We start from the raw sequence: 13,283 nt of genomic DNA on the forward strand, positions 1-13,283 counted from the left end.
ATGGGAACTGGATTAGCTTGGTTTCACTCCAGTGACAATGAAGAACGGATGGTGCTACATAGGTAGCCTATGAATCCGAGGGTTGTGCCTGACTCCTGGCATTTTAGGTCATCCACCGTTGTTATTGTCATAACGACAAATGCACAGTTAGTTCTTTAGCATAATCAGTTGGTTTTGCTAAGCTTAGCTTAGCCATTTTTTAGATGTTCCTTTCTACCTTAAAGAGTAAGATAGTAGGCAGGCTCTAGAAAGTGTTAGCAACGCCTACCATACCATGGTTAAAAGAGACTGACGGCGACCATTTCATTCTTTTCATTTATCTTCTGGTATACAGTCAGGTACAACTTGATGAAGATTTTGGATTTTAGAAGGACAAAATCAATTTGAAACTAGCCGGATTGATGCTTGTTCAATTTGAACGCTTGTCTATATTTGGCAGGAATATAGTGATATGCCCTTAACTCGGCCGCCTTCACAATGCTGTAATCAGAGAAGTCTTCAACACCTAAACCAGCACAATGCTGTATGAACCAGTCTTGTCCAATACTCGAATGGCTATGGCAGACCTCGAACCTGGTTTTCAAAAGACTAGAAGAACTGCTCAGGCTATAAGTCGGAGAAACGATCTACGAAAAACAAACACTTTAGGCAACTAAAATTATCATCATAAATATGACGGAATTGCCTCCTCTCTACCACATGCTCCCTGATTTGCTCAAGACTGAGTTTGGCTAACTCAGCGCTAACAAAGGTGACTGACCACAAGACAAACTTGGTACACTAGTTGTTTCCAAGGCTATCCTATACATACTCAGGAGTTTGTCCCATAACATTATAATCAAACAGTCGAAAAGGGAAGCGGCACATTGCTCTCTCAGCAGCTGAAAGACTAGGTTAGAACGTCATACTATACGATACGGATTTTAGTTTGGTGCATATACACTGACGAAGCTGTGCAGCAGTAAGCGTGCATTGGTACTCAATACCACTTGAACAAGTGATTCGCCAGTCTTGGCAAATTCTGCAAAGTATATTCTCTCACAAAACTTCTAACACGAGCAAATGGCATAACCCAACCAGCGATAAGTTCAACACACAAACAGCTGTAACAGTAGCGATGATATTTCTCAATAAGGAGATATAGCATGAAACATTATGAAATTTCAATCTTTGTTTTGTTCACTGTTAATGAATGTGAGATCACTAAACTCCTGAATTCCATTGTTGAACTAATATATTATGGAGTATGACACTTTAATACCATGAGACAGGCCTTCTGTGCTTCTTAGTTACATCAGAAACAACTTGATAATTAGCCCTAAACTAATTTGTTCGAATATTGACATGAGAACGTTCTTGTAACTTCCTGTAGACATCTGGGTGTTTGCTCTCAAATTCACTCATTTCTTGAATGTAGAGATAGGCAAACTTCAGAACTTTGTAGTGTCTTGCTGCAGCAAATATTGGTAAGGCGAAGGAAATAGCACCAAGTGATACAGCCGAGACCCAGTGCGATCTTATTTGAACAGCCTCCGTGTAGTAGCAAACATCTGCTGATATCATTGCCACTGATTAGTATTAGAGTGAGCACTAGGTGCAGCTTCTTATTGCTAAATTCCTCACTAATCCTAGAGACTGTAGTGGACGACTAGTCTGTGGTGCAGCACTGATGTTCTCACTAACTTTCCAGTACAAAGGTTGGAGGGACAGTGGTGTCCGTTGGCCAGTTTACTGAGTAAATCCAACTTAGGCAGAATGCAAGTTCTGTCACCGGGATACATATCGATCATGGGCAAATAAAGAATGGAGGACTGGCTGGGATGTATATACCCGTCATGAATGTTATCCATCATCCTCTACTAATTTGGAGCTGCCTGTTTGAAATGGAATGAAAGCTCTCATATGAAATCAGGAATTCATGTCACAGTTTTGCTGACCGGGAAGGTCTTGAAAGTTGATGTTTTCGACGAACATTTCCTTTCATTTTATTGGTAATTATCATTCAGGTAACATTCTTGTTTTCTGTTCGTTCTCAATTCTTGTTTCTTTGATAGTACAGCATCCCCATTGCTTTTCGAACACTCAAATGCCTTCATCTCCCATCAATTTAAAGTCTGATACAATCCAGCCATTTACTCATGAAGGGAGCTATAAAGAAACATATGATCCCTTACAAACATAGCGTATTGACACAGAAATTTCCCCGGCTACCAATTAATGGATCTACAAATTCCTTATAATACTTGATTAGCTAGAAATTTACATCAATTGCCTTTGAGATCCAATCACTGCTTATTATTGTGTTTGGCAATATGGTACATACAGTCCAGATCTCTCCCTCTGGCGTAATTAAACTAATAATTGTCCTGTACTTGGCCAGCAGCTCGTCTCTAGTATTTCTACATCAATGCCTCCAGCACTGAAGCCCATAATGTTATTATTCACATTGACTGGAAAGTAAAGTAAGTTGGTAAATATATAATTTGAACCAGAACAGGAGGAACATCTCATGCTTTTCTTTCCTGTGTTGTACTGAATGTTCTAACAATGTATATAATTTCTGCTTCACTAACCATAAGTATGTTTTTACTATTACATGCCTCATGGCCAACAACTACTTATCTAAATGTACTTTGTTCCGGGGGTCAGCGCCCCCTCATCCCGATTTATAACAAGGTCTCACGAGGATCAGGGCCAGATTAACCAGGTTGTTACTGCCAGCTGCACGCAACCAACGCTGATCGGATACTGGCTGATCGGATACTAACTTCAGGCGTCTGCCCAGCTACTAAAGGCAGCTGGGGTCAGTTGGTATTACCCTTTATATGCTGGGAGACACTTGAAGGCAGCTGGGGTCAGTTGGTATTACCCTTTATATGCTGGGAGACACTTGAAGGCAGCTGGGGTCAGTTGGTATTACCCTTTATATGCTGGGAGACACTTGAAGGCAGCTGGGGTCAGTTGGTATTACCCTTTATATGCAGGGAGACACTTGAAGGCAGCTGGGGTCAGTTGGTATTACCCTTTATATGCTGGGAGACACTTGAAGGCAGCTGGGGTCAGTTGGTATTACCCTTTATATGCTGGGAGACACTTGAAGGCAGCTGGGGTCAGTTGGTATTACCCTTTATATGCTGGGAGACACCTGAACAGTCATCGACCCTTAACGTTCTTCTCATATTCCTTCTTCTAGAAACCATTTTCTCTTTGTAAGCGCCAAGATTTCTCTACTCATTTCTGCCAACCGCTTAACATTTTACTTTACAGTTATTCTCACTGTTATCCATACATTATATATATATATATATATATATATATATATATATATATATATATATATATATATATATATGTCGTGCCGAATAGGCAGAACTTGCGATCTTGGCTTAAATAGCAACGTTCATCTTGACATATAGGACAAGTGAAAATTTGTGTATGCATTAATTTCGCCAAAATCATTCTGAACCTAACGAAAAAAATATATTTCACTGTGTTTGTTTAGTATTAAATTATTGTAAACAAATCTAAAATATATTTAGCTGGGTTAGGCTAAAATAAATTGTTCTTGTTATAATAAGGTTAGGTAAGTTTTCTAAGTTCCTTTTGGTGCAAAAATAACAATTTTTACATCAACATTAATAAAAAAAATATATCTTTAAACGTATAAGAGAAAATTTTAGAAAAGAGTTAATTTTAAATGAGTTCTTGCTAATTGACCAGTTTTACATATTCGGCACGACATATATATATATATATATATATATATTTATATATATATATATATATATATATATATATATATATATATATATATATATATATATATATATATGTATATATATATATATATATATATATATATAAATATATATATATATATATATATATATATATATATATATATATATATATATATATATATATATATATATATATATATATATAATTATTCAAAGAAAGAATAAGAATTTCATCCATTATATTTATACAAAACGCTCATCTCTGCTTCTAAATCATGAAAAATATTAGGGCAGAGGATATCGCTACTCACAGTCATTTGTTACTTTCCAGTATGTGCAGTTACCTATGATCAACCCCCACCTAGACTCACCTGTCACCACCCACCAACAGTATGGGAAAGAAGGGGCTGAGCTCAAGGCAGGCAACACTGGAGCGCCGCCTCTGTAGTAGGTTCTGGACACACAGCGGCCGACACTTGTGTAGGAATAAATCATACACATGCACACGACCGTCCTCTGTCACGCCCACGATGACGCTGCTGCTGTAGTTGCACCAGGTCAGTCCTGACATCGGAGCCCCGAGGTCCAGCGTCACGAGGGCACAACTGTCGGGATGATTAGAATAAACTGGGGAACAAATGAGTTTCCACATATTCTCCTGAAGGGTGAAAATATAAACATCAATGTACGGATATTTCTTCAGACTGCAACAATTAATTCCCTTTTTAATGGCTTCAATGTATTCTTGCAGTACATGCATAACCCAGACAAGATTCTTAGTAAAAATGCACAATTAGGAACTTGTAGAGAGGCAGAGTCAATAACGCATTTTTATGATTAAAGATTTGCTCTATCATCAGCTGTTATGCTATAGTAATCTGTGGGATTCTCCAGTGGGACAAGTATATGTGGAGAGAAAAGCAATGGCAGGAGGAGAGGGAGAGGTCAATTTTCATCCCCGGGTTTCAGGAGAATGAAGAGAATAAAATAATGAAAGATGGCAGAAAGAAAAAAAGAGATTGAAAATATCATCAAACAAAGAATAGAGGAGGACATGTCTAACTTAATACATTTTCAAAGAATAGAGGGGTACTTGAAGGAGAGAAATCAGCCAGTCAAACTGAATTAGAGAACAACTAGAGTTGAGTGGAGCAGAGTGCGCAAAATACCCACAGAACCACCCTCAGAAACCCACAGCCAAACTGCTTGTGGGTGACTTCAATCACAAAAAAAAAATCGACTAGGAAAACCTGGAGCCACATATGGGCCCAGAAACGTGGAGGGCTAAGATGCTGGAGATTGTACTGGAAAACCTCATGCATCAACACGTTAGGGAAACTACCAGAGAGAGCAGAGAGGATGAACCAATAAGACTGGACCTAGTGTTTACCTTGAGCAGTGCAAATATTGAGACATCACATAAGAAAGGCCCCTTGGAGCTAGTGATCACATGGTTCTAAGCTTTGATTGCATAGTCGAGTTACTAGTGGAAATGGAGGCAGGAAGACTGAAGCCAAACTACAAAAGAGAGGTCTACACAGGCATGAGGAATTTCCTGCACAAGGTCCAGTGGGACAAAGAACTGGCAAGGAAAACAGTAAGTGAGGTTATGTTAAATGGGCCAATAAGCAAGGAAACGGAGTAGAAGTTTGTGCCCATGGGCAACAGATATTATGAGAAGGGCAGGATGAGCCCTTAGTTCACCCAAAGGTGAATTGAGGGAAAAACCACGTGCATTATAGAATGGAAGACGCATAGAAGCCAAAGAACCCAGGAGAAAGAGGATAGTCGAAGATAGCGAAATGAAAATACACAGGTAAAGAGAGGTCCAGCGACAACAGGAAAATGACATAGCAGAGAAAGCCAAGTCTGATCCAAAGCTGTTCTACAGTCACATGAGGATGATAACAATCGAAATGACCAGGTAATCAGGCTGAGTAAGGAAGGATGGGAATTTATAAGAAACCACCAAGAAGTGTGTGAGGAGCTCTACACGAGATTCAAAGAAGTTTTCACAGTGGAGAGAGAAAGGGCTCCGTAAAGACGGAGAGGTGCACCCACAAGTGCTGGACACGATACCTACAACTGACGACGAGGTGAAGAGGCTACTAAGCGAACTAGATTCCTCAAAGGAGATGAGGCCAGATTACATCTCTCCGTGGGTCCTGAGAAAGAGAGCAGAGGCGCTCTGTGTACCACTAACAACAGTGCTTCTACCAGTGGTATGAAATACAGCAAATGTAGTCCCAATTTAAATATATATATATATAAAGCAGACAAATGTCACTGACATATATTGTATGCAAAGAAATTATCAGAGGAGTATTGGACCACCTAGAAAGGAATGAGCTTATAAACGACAGAAAGGGGTGGGTAGATTGCATTTTCTTGGACTGTAAGAAGGTTTTTGACACAGCTCCGCACAAGAGATTAGTATAAAACCAGCTGGATCAGTCAGGTATAACAGGGAAGGTACTGCAATGGATCAAAGAATACCTGACGGGAAGGCATCAGCGAGTCATAGTACGTGATGAGGTGTCATAGTGGGTGCCTGTGACGGGCGGGGATTCACAGGGGTTAGTCCTAGAATTAGTGCTGTTTCTGATATATGTGAACGACATAACGGAAGGAATAGATAGAGAGGTGTCCCTGTTTGCAGAAAATGTGAAGTGAATAAGGAGAATTCATTCGGAGGAAGACAAAGCAGGACTACAGAGGGATTTGGACAGGCTGCTGGCATTCTCCAACAACTGGCTCTTAGAATTCAACCCCACGAAGTGCAAAGTCATGAAGATCAGGGAAGATCAAGTGGGTCAAATGACTACAAACTTCTCTCAAGAAAAAGCACCTCCTGAGCACACATGAATAAGTAACTGCTGCAGCATATGGGCGACTAGCAAATCTAAGAATAGTATTCCGGCATCTCAGCAAGGAGTCGTTCCGGACCCTGTACACCATGTACGTCAGGCCCATTTTTGAGTAAGCAGCACCAGTTTGGAACCCACACCTAGACAAGCACGACAGGAAATTAAAGAAAGTGACACTGAAGGACAGGAGGAATAGGGGGGACATGAAAAAAAAAAAAAACATATAAAATACTGAAAGGAATCGACAAGGTGGACAGAGACAGAATGTTAGAGATAGGACACAGCAAGTTGTGGTCACAATTGAAAGTTGAAGACTCAGATGAATCACAGGGATGTTAAGATGTATTTCTTTAGTCACAGAGCTGTCACGAAGTGGAATAGTCTGGAAAGTGTTGTGCTGGAGGCAGGATTCCTTGTCAAATGCGTGATAAATTATATTACGGTCAAAATGGCAAAAATCTTGAATTAAGATTAAAACACCATAAATACAGCATTAGAAGTGGACAAGATTGTATTGCTTTGTGTACTCATGTGAGAGATCTTAACCATCCACTTGGTGTTCATCAAGGTGAGAAAGTTGTGTCAGGCAGTTCCATGCTAGACACCAATGTAATAGCAACATGTTTTATAAGAATCAGTTTTGAAAATAATATGAATATTTCTTTTGGTTTATATAAATTGGATTCTTTTATAATTAATAAAATTTGGGAAGAATTTATTGATACATTACACAAGTAAAGAATCTTAATGCTTGGGTAGAGTATCAGTTGTGTTTCAGAGAGTCGGTGTTGTCACGTGACTGTAGTCTTGCCCTTATATCAACTCTTTTTGATGCTTTATTTTTGTATTTCCTTGATGATGTGAGAAGTCACGAAACACTTTTAATTTCACTATTTTTTCACAGTGGTTGTTCTGCATATTGTAATATAACCTGTTTACTGTGATCTTATTGCACACACACACACACACACACACACACACACACACACACACATATATATATATATATATATATATATATATATATATATATATATATATATATATATATATATATATATATATATATATATATATATACATGTATATATATATATATATATATATATATATATATATATATATATATATATATATATATATATATATATATATATATATATATATATATATATAATATATATATATTACAAACATACATTCGTACACAGTATTGTATCAGCTAAAGTGTAGTATAGCTATTGAATATGAGGAATATTTTTTGTGCTGTGTTAAAATTATTAATCTGAGTAACTTACGTGTAGTGTTGCATCCAAATTTTGAGCATCCAGTCCAGTGAACATGTTGCGAATAATTGGTGGTGATGTGAATTCCAGACAATGGCTCTGATGGGCGCTTTGTGGGCGGTGTAAAGAATATAAGGGTGTGAGGAGGCAGTGAGACACATCTCCAGCACCACGCCAGTGTCCAGACCCACTAGTAGGATACTTTTGTCCACCGGCTTGAATGACACACACGTTGCTATTCCTGTTGTAAAAAAAGTGTTAAGATAATTTTCAAGACAAACAACTTTGTGTGTATTCACCTATATGTGGTAGCAGAGGTCGATTCACAGCTCCTGGCCCCGCTAATAGGTCCACTCTCTCCTTGCTCCATGAGCTTTATCGCACCTCTTCTTAAAGCTATGAATAGATACTGCCTCTACTGCATCCCTCTCTAGACTGTTCCACTTCCTGACAACACTGTGACTGAAGAAGTACTTCCTAACATCCTCGTAACACATGAGTTTTCAACTTTTACCTGAGACCCCTACTTGCTGTGTCCCATCTCGGAAACATTCAGTCCCTAATCATCTTGTCAATTCCCCTCAGTATTTTATATGTCGTTATCAAGTCCCCCTATCTCTCCTGTCATCCAGAATTGTCAGGTTGAGTTCCCTTAACCTCTCCTCGTAGGACAAGCCCCATGGCTCCGGGATTACCCTTGTTGCAAACCTTACTTTAATTTTTTGACATGTTTGACCAAGAGTGGGTTCCATACTGGCGCTGCAAACTCCAATATGTGCCTGACATACATGGTGTACAATGTCGTGAATGACCCCTTACTTAAATGTCGAAATGCTATTCTCAAGTTTGCCAGGAGCCCATATGCTGCAGTAGTTATTTGATTGATATGTACCTCAGGAGATGTATGATGCTCACCCTAAGATCCTTTTCCTTGAGTGTGATTTGCAGCCTTTGATCTCTTACGTGGTCTTCTTTGTCCCACAAGCTTCATAACTTTACACTTGCTGGGACTAGACTCTAGAACCCACTTGTCGGACCATTCTTGCATCCTGTCCAGATCTCCCATGTAGGTTTACCTGTTCCTTGTATTCTTGCATTCTCCTCATTAGCTTCACAGGGACGCCTTTGTGTCTGTCCCTTCTGCCATATCATTCACATATACAAGAAACTCCAACGAACATGGAAGTGATCCCTATGGAACCCCAGTCGACACATGCACCAACTCTGACACCTCGTCTCATACCAACACTCTTTGTTTCCTTCCTGTCAGGTATTTCCTGATTTATTGCAGTATTTTCCATGCTATTCCTGCCTGCCTCTTGTGGGATACTGTATCGAAAGCCTTCTTACAGTCGAAAAAGATACAGTTAACCTCTCTCTCTCTCTCTCTCTCTCTCTCTCTCTCTCTCTCTCCTATCTTATTTCTGTTACCTTCTCGTAGAACTTCAACTTGTTTGTGATGCAGGATTCCCTTTCCCTGAAGCCTTGCTGGTTGTCTTGTATGAGGCTGTTCCTTTCTAGATGCTACACCACTCTTCTCCTGATAATCTTTTCCGTAACTATACTTACTATACATGTCAGCGACACTGGTCTGTAATTTAATGAAACCTGTCTGCCACCTTTCTTAAAAATCGGTACTATATTTGCTGTCTTCCACAGCTGTAGTTAGTGGTGTGCAGAGTACATTTGCTCCCTCTCTCAGGACCCAAAGAGAGATATTATCTGATCCCAGTGCCTTCTAGGTATCTAGTACCTCCAGCAATTTCTTTACCTCCTCCTAGGTTGTGTGTAGTGTGTCCAGCACTTACTGGTGCACCATACCACCTCAGTTTGCTGGAAGCCTGTCTCCATTGTGAATGCCTCCCTGAAACATGAGCTTAGCTCCTCACATACTTCCTGGTAGTTCCTTGAGTTTCCCTCCTTCCTTCCTCAGCCTGATTACCTGGTCCTTGACTGTTGTTTTCCTCCTGATGTGACTATATAGCAACTTTGGATCATATGTCATTCTCGTACTGATGCTGGGCTTCTCTCCTTATCCATGCATACTCAACTCCGTTTTCTTGGGTCCTTTGCCTTCTAAACATTCTCCATACATTAGAGCAGTTTGGCCTCTCCACACGTCTGGGTAAACCATGGGCTTACTCTGGCCTTCCTGTTGTTTCTGTTGCCCCTACGCTAGAAGTTCTCCACTACATCCCTGCACGCTGTAGTCACGTGTTCCATCATTTCACTTACTCTCTTCACTCTGTATTGTTAGTTCTACTGTGTATTTGGAACTCAAGACCACATGATCGCTAGTGCCTAGGGGCCTCTCGTGTGTGACATCTCCTGTGTCTGAACTGTTCAAGGTGAATACAAGGTCCAGCCATGCTGATTCATTCCTCTCTCTCTCTCTCTCTCTAGTTGTGTCCCTAACATGTTGATACATGAGGCTTTCCAATACTGTCTCCAGCATCATTGCCCTCCACGTCTCTGGTTCCCATGTTGCTCAAGATTTTCACAGTCTCTTTTTGGCTGAACTTCCCCATGATGGGATTTTAACCAACATGTAAACAACATGGCTGGCCGGCCAGCCAGCTGGCCAACAAGCCAGCCAGCCAACCAGCCGCCGGTCAGCCATGTTGTTTACACAAACCCACACTGCCTTCCCCACTACCCACACTGTCTTCCTCACGAACTATGCTGTCTTCCCCACCACCTACATGCAAATAAGTAATTTTGTCTGACTTTTTTGGGTTATTTTAGGTAATCTACACATACGTTGTTATGTTTACACAAACCCACTCATCCTTCCTCACCACTGATGCTAACTTCCCCACCACACACACTGCCTTCCCCACCATCTATGCTGTCTTCCCTACCACCCACATGCAAATAAGTCACTTTGACTGACTTTTTTGGTGGAAGGTTGATAATGGTTGGGTTTTCATCACTATTTCTTGTAACATAGTCATTACTTTCTGCCACAAACTCCTCAAAACCATAAGATTCATCTTCACTGACACATCAATCTGTGTTAGAACTATCACACGGGAAAGAAAGGGTACCAGTTCGCCGGAGAGTCAGGTATTCCTTATTACTTGGCGTGGTGGCCAAGAAAAGAAAAAAAATAGTATAAAAGTGAAAATAATATTACCGAGCACCAGTCGCCGATGTTATAATCAGCGGCTCACTTTCTGTCAACTTCACGCCTCTGTATCTCGCAGCTGCTGATCGAAAAAAAGAATGAATATATATATATATATATATATATATATATATATATATATATATATATATATATATATATATATATATATATATATATATATATATATATATATATATATATATATATATATATGTGTGTGTGTGTGTGTGTGTGTGTGTAAAACACTCAGAAGACTATTCTTAAGATTTTCGAAAGAGAAAATAATTTTTTTTGTGGAATATTTTTCGACACTTAGCGCAAGTTTGTGAACAGGGATCTCGACAGTTTAAGGGCTAGGAGTGGATTCCATTGTGGGTCTGACATACATGGCGTACAGTGTCTTGTATGACTACTCACACAGGAGTCGAGGCGCTAGTCTTAGTTTGCCAGGCTTGGATATGCTGAAATAATTATTTGGTGTTTGTGCGCCTCCCAAGGATCCCAAGATCATTTTCCTTGAGTGAAGTTTGCAGCCGTTGAACCGTATTATGAACTCCGTCTGCGGTCTTCTTTGACCTTGTACATAACCTTACACTTCGTTGTTTTGAACACCTAGAACCATTTGTAGGACCAGGTTAGTACTCTGCTCAGATTCCTTTGTAGTCCTACGAGATCCACGCACGTTCGAATTCTCCGCATTAGCTTCAAATCATCTGCAAACAGGGACACCTCTGAATCTGGTTCTATCCCTACCTCCATGTCATTCATGTATGCCACAAACAACGCCGTCACTAGGACTGACCCTTGTACAACCCTGCTCATAACATGCACTCTCTCTAACACTTCATGACGTACCATCACTCATTGTTTCCTTCTTGTCAGGTATTCTCTAATTCATTACTTTACATTTCCTGTTATTCCTGCCTGCTTCTCTAGCTTTTGTTCTAATCACTCTTCTTCTGATAATCTTCTCCATGACTTTACATAATATATACGTGAATGACACTGGTCTGTAGTTTAATGCTGCCGGTCTATCTTTTTTCTTAAAAACTGGTACAACATTTATTGTCTTCCACACTTCAGGTAGTTCCTCTGTTAGGATAGATATGTTGAAGATTGTTAGTGGAATACATATTGCCTCTGTCTTTCTCTCAAGAACACTGAGAGATAATATCTGAGCCCACCACCTTTCAGCTGCCTAATTCTTTAACCATCTCTTCACCTTATCGGTAGTGTGTATCTTCTGCTTCTATCAACTTTTCTGTACTCGACTGAAGAAGCCTACTGTGTAGGCGAAACGTTTCGAAATAAAGATACCTAACTGTTGCATATGTGTCTTACCTAACAACCTGTCGGTATTTTCTACCATTTTAATGTTCAATCTGTCAGACACTGCAACACAAGGGTATCTTGGTACAGACCTACAATCAACTTCGACAACCTCTACTAGTGAGAACGGCTGGATTTGAGAGGGACCTGACCTCCCAACATCTGAGTTCTTACCTCTTCTAGCGACCTACGTCTCACCTGTTGGCGCTATATAAGGTTCCATCCTGTCACTTCATCTCCATATTGTTTCATACTATGGAACAATGCTCTTCTCCAGACTGAGGGACTGACCACCTCAAAACTTTAAGGGTGATGGACTGATTACATCGTCTTCAAGTATCTTCTGCTTATATCAACTTTTCTGTACTCGACTGAAGAAGCCTACTGTGTAGGCGAAACGTTTCGAAATAAAGATACCTAACTGTTGCATATGTGTCTTACCTAACAACCTGTCGGTATTTTATACCATTTTAATGTTCAATCTGTCAGACACTGCAACACAAGGGTATCTTGGTACAGACCTACAATCAACTTCGACAACCTCTACTAGTGAGAACGGCTGGATTTGAGAGGGACCTGACCTCCCAACATCTGAGTTCTTACCTCTTCTAGTGACCTACGTCTCACCTGTTGGCGCTATATAAGGTTCCATCCTGTCACTTCATCTCCATATTGTTTCATACTATGGAACAATGCTCTTCTCCAGACTAAGGGACTGACCACCTCAAAACTTTAAGGGTGATGGACTGATTACATCGTCTTCAAGTATCTTCTGCTTCTATCAACTTTTCTGTACTCGACTGAAGAAGCCTACTGTGTAGGCGAAACGTTTCGAAATAAAGATACATAACTGTTGCATATGTGTCTTACCTAACAACCTGTCGGTATTCTATACCATTTTAATGTTCAATCTGTCAGACACTGCAACACA

At 40.0% G+C, this 13,283-nt stretch overlaps 2 protein-coding genes across 2 annotated transcripts in view; both read right to left on the bottom strand.

Moving 5' to 3' along the window:
- LOC128692290 (dynein intermediate chain 2, ciliary-like) overlaps positions 1-8,959 on the bottom strand; it is a 45,072-nt gene extending 36,113 nt beyond the window's left edge. The window contains exons 1-3 of the mRNA XM_070096226.1: positions 8,857-8,959; positions 7,906-8,134; positions 4,112-4,345 (exon numbers count right to left, since the gene is read on the bottom strand). Of these exons, the coding sequence (XP_069952327.1) occupies positions 4,112-4,345; positions 7,906-8,134; positions 8,857-8,959 (566 nt within the window). The remainder of the gene's footprint in view (positions 1-4,111; positions 4,346-7,905; positions 8,135-8,856) is intronic.
- The window catches only part of LOC128692432 (cytochrome P450 4C1), a 610,069-nt gene that overhangs the window by 305,268 nt on the left and 291,518 nt on the right, over positions 1-13,283 (bottom strand). The gene's annotated exons all lie outside the window — the stretch shown is intronic.

This window comes from Cherax quadricarinatus, chromosome 53, assembly GCF_038502225.1.
Source record: "Cherax quadricarinatus isolate ZL_2023a chromosome 53, ASM3850222v1, whole genome shotgun sequence".
Classification (NCBI taxonomy): domain Eukaryota; kingdom Metazoa; phylum Arthropoda; class Malacostraca; order Decapoda; family Parastacidae; genus Cherax; species Cherax quadricarinatus.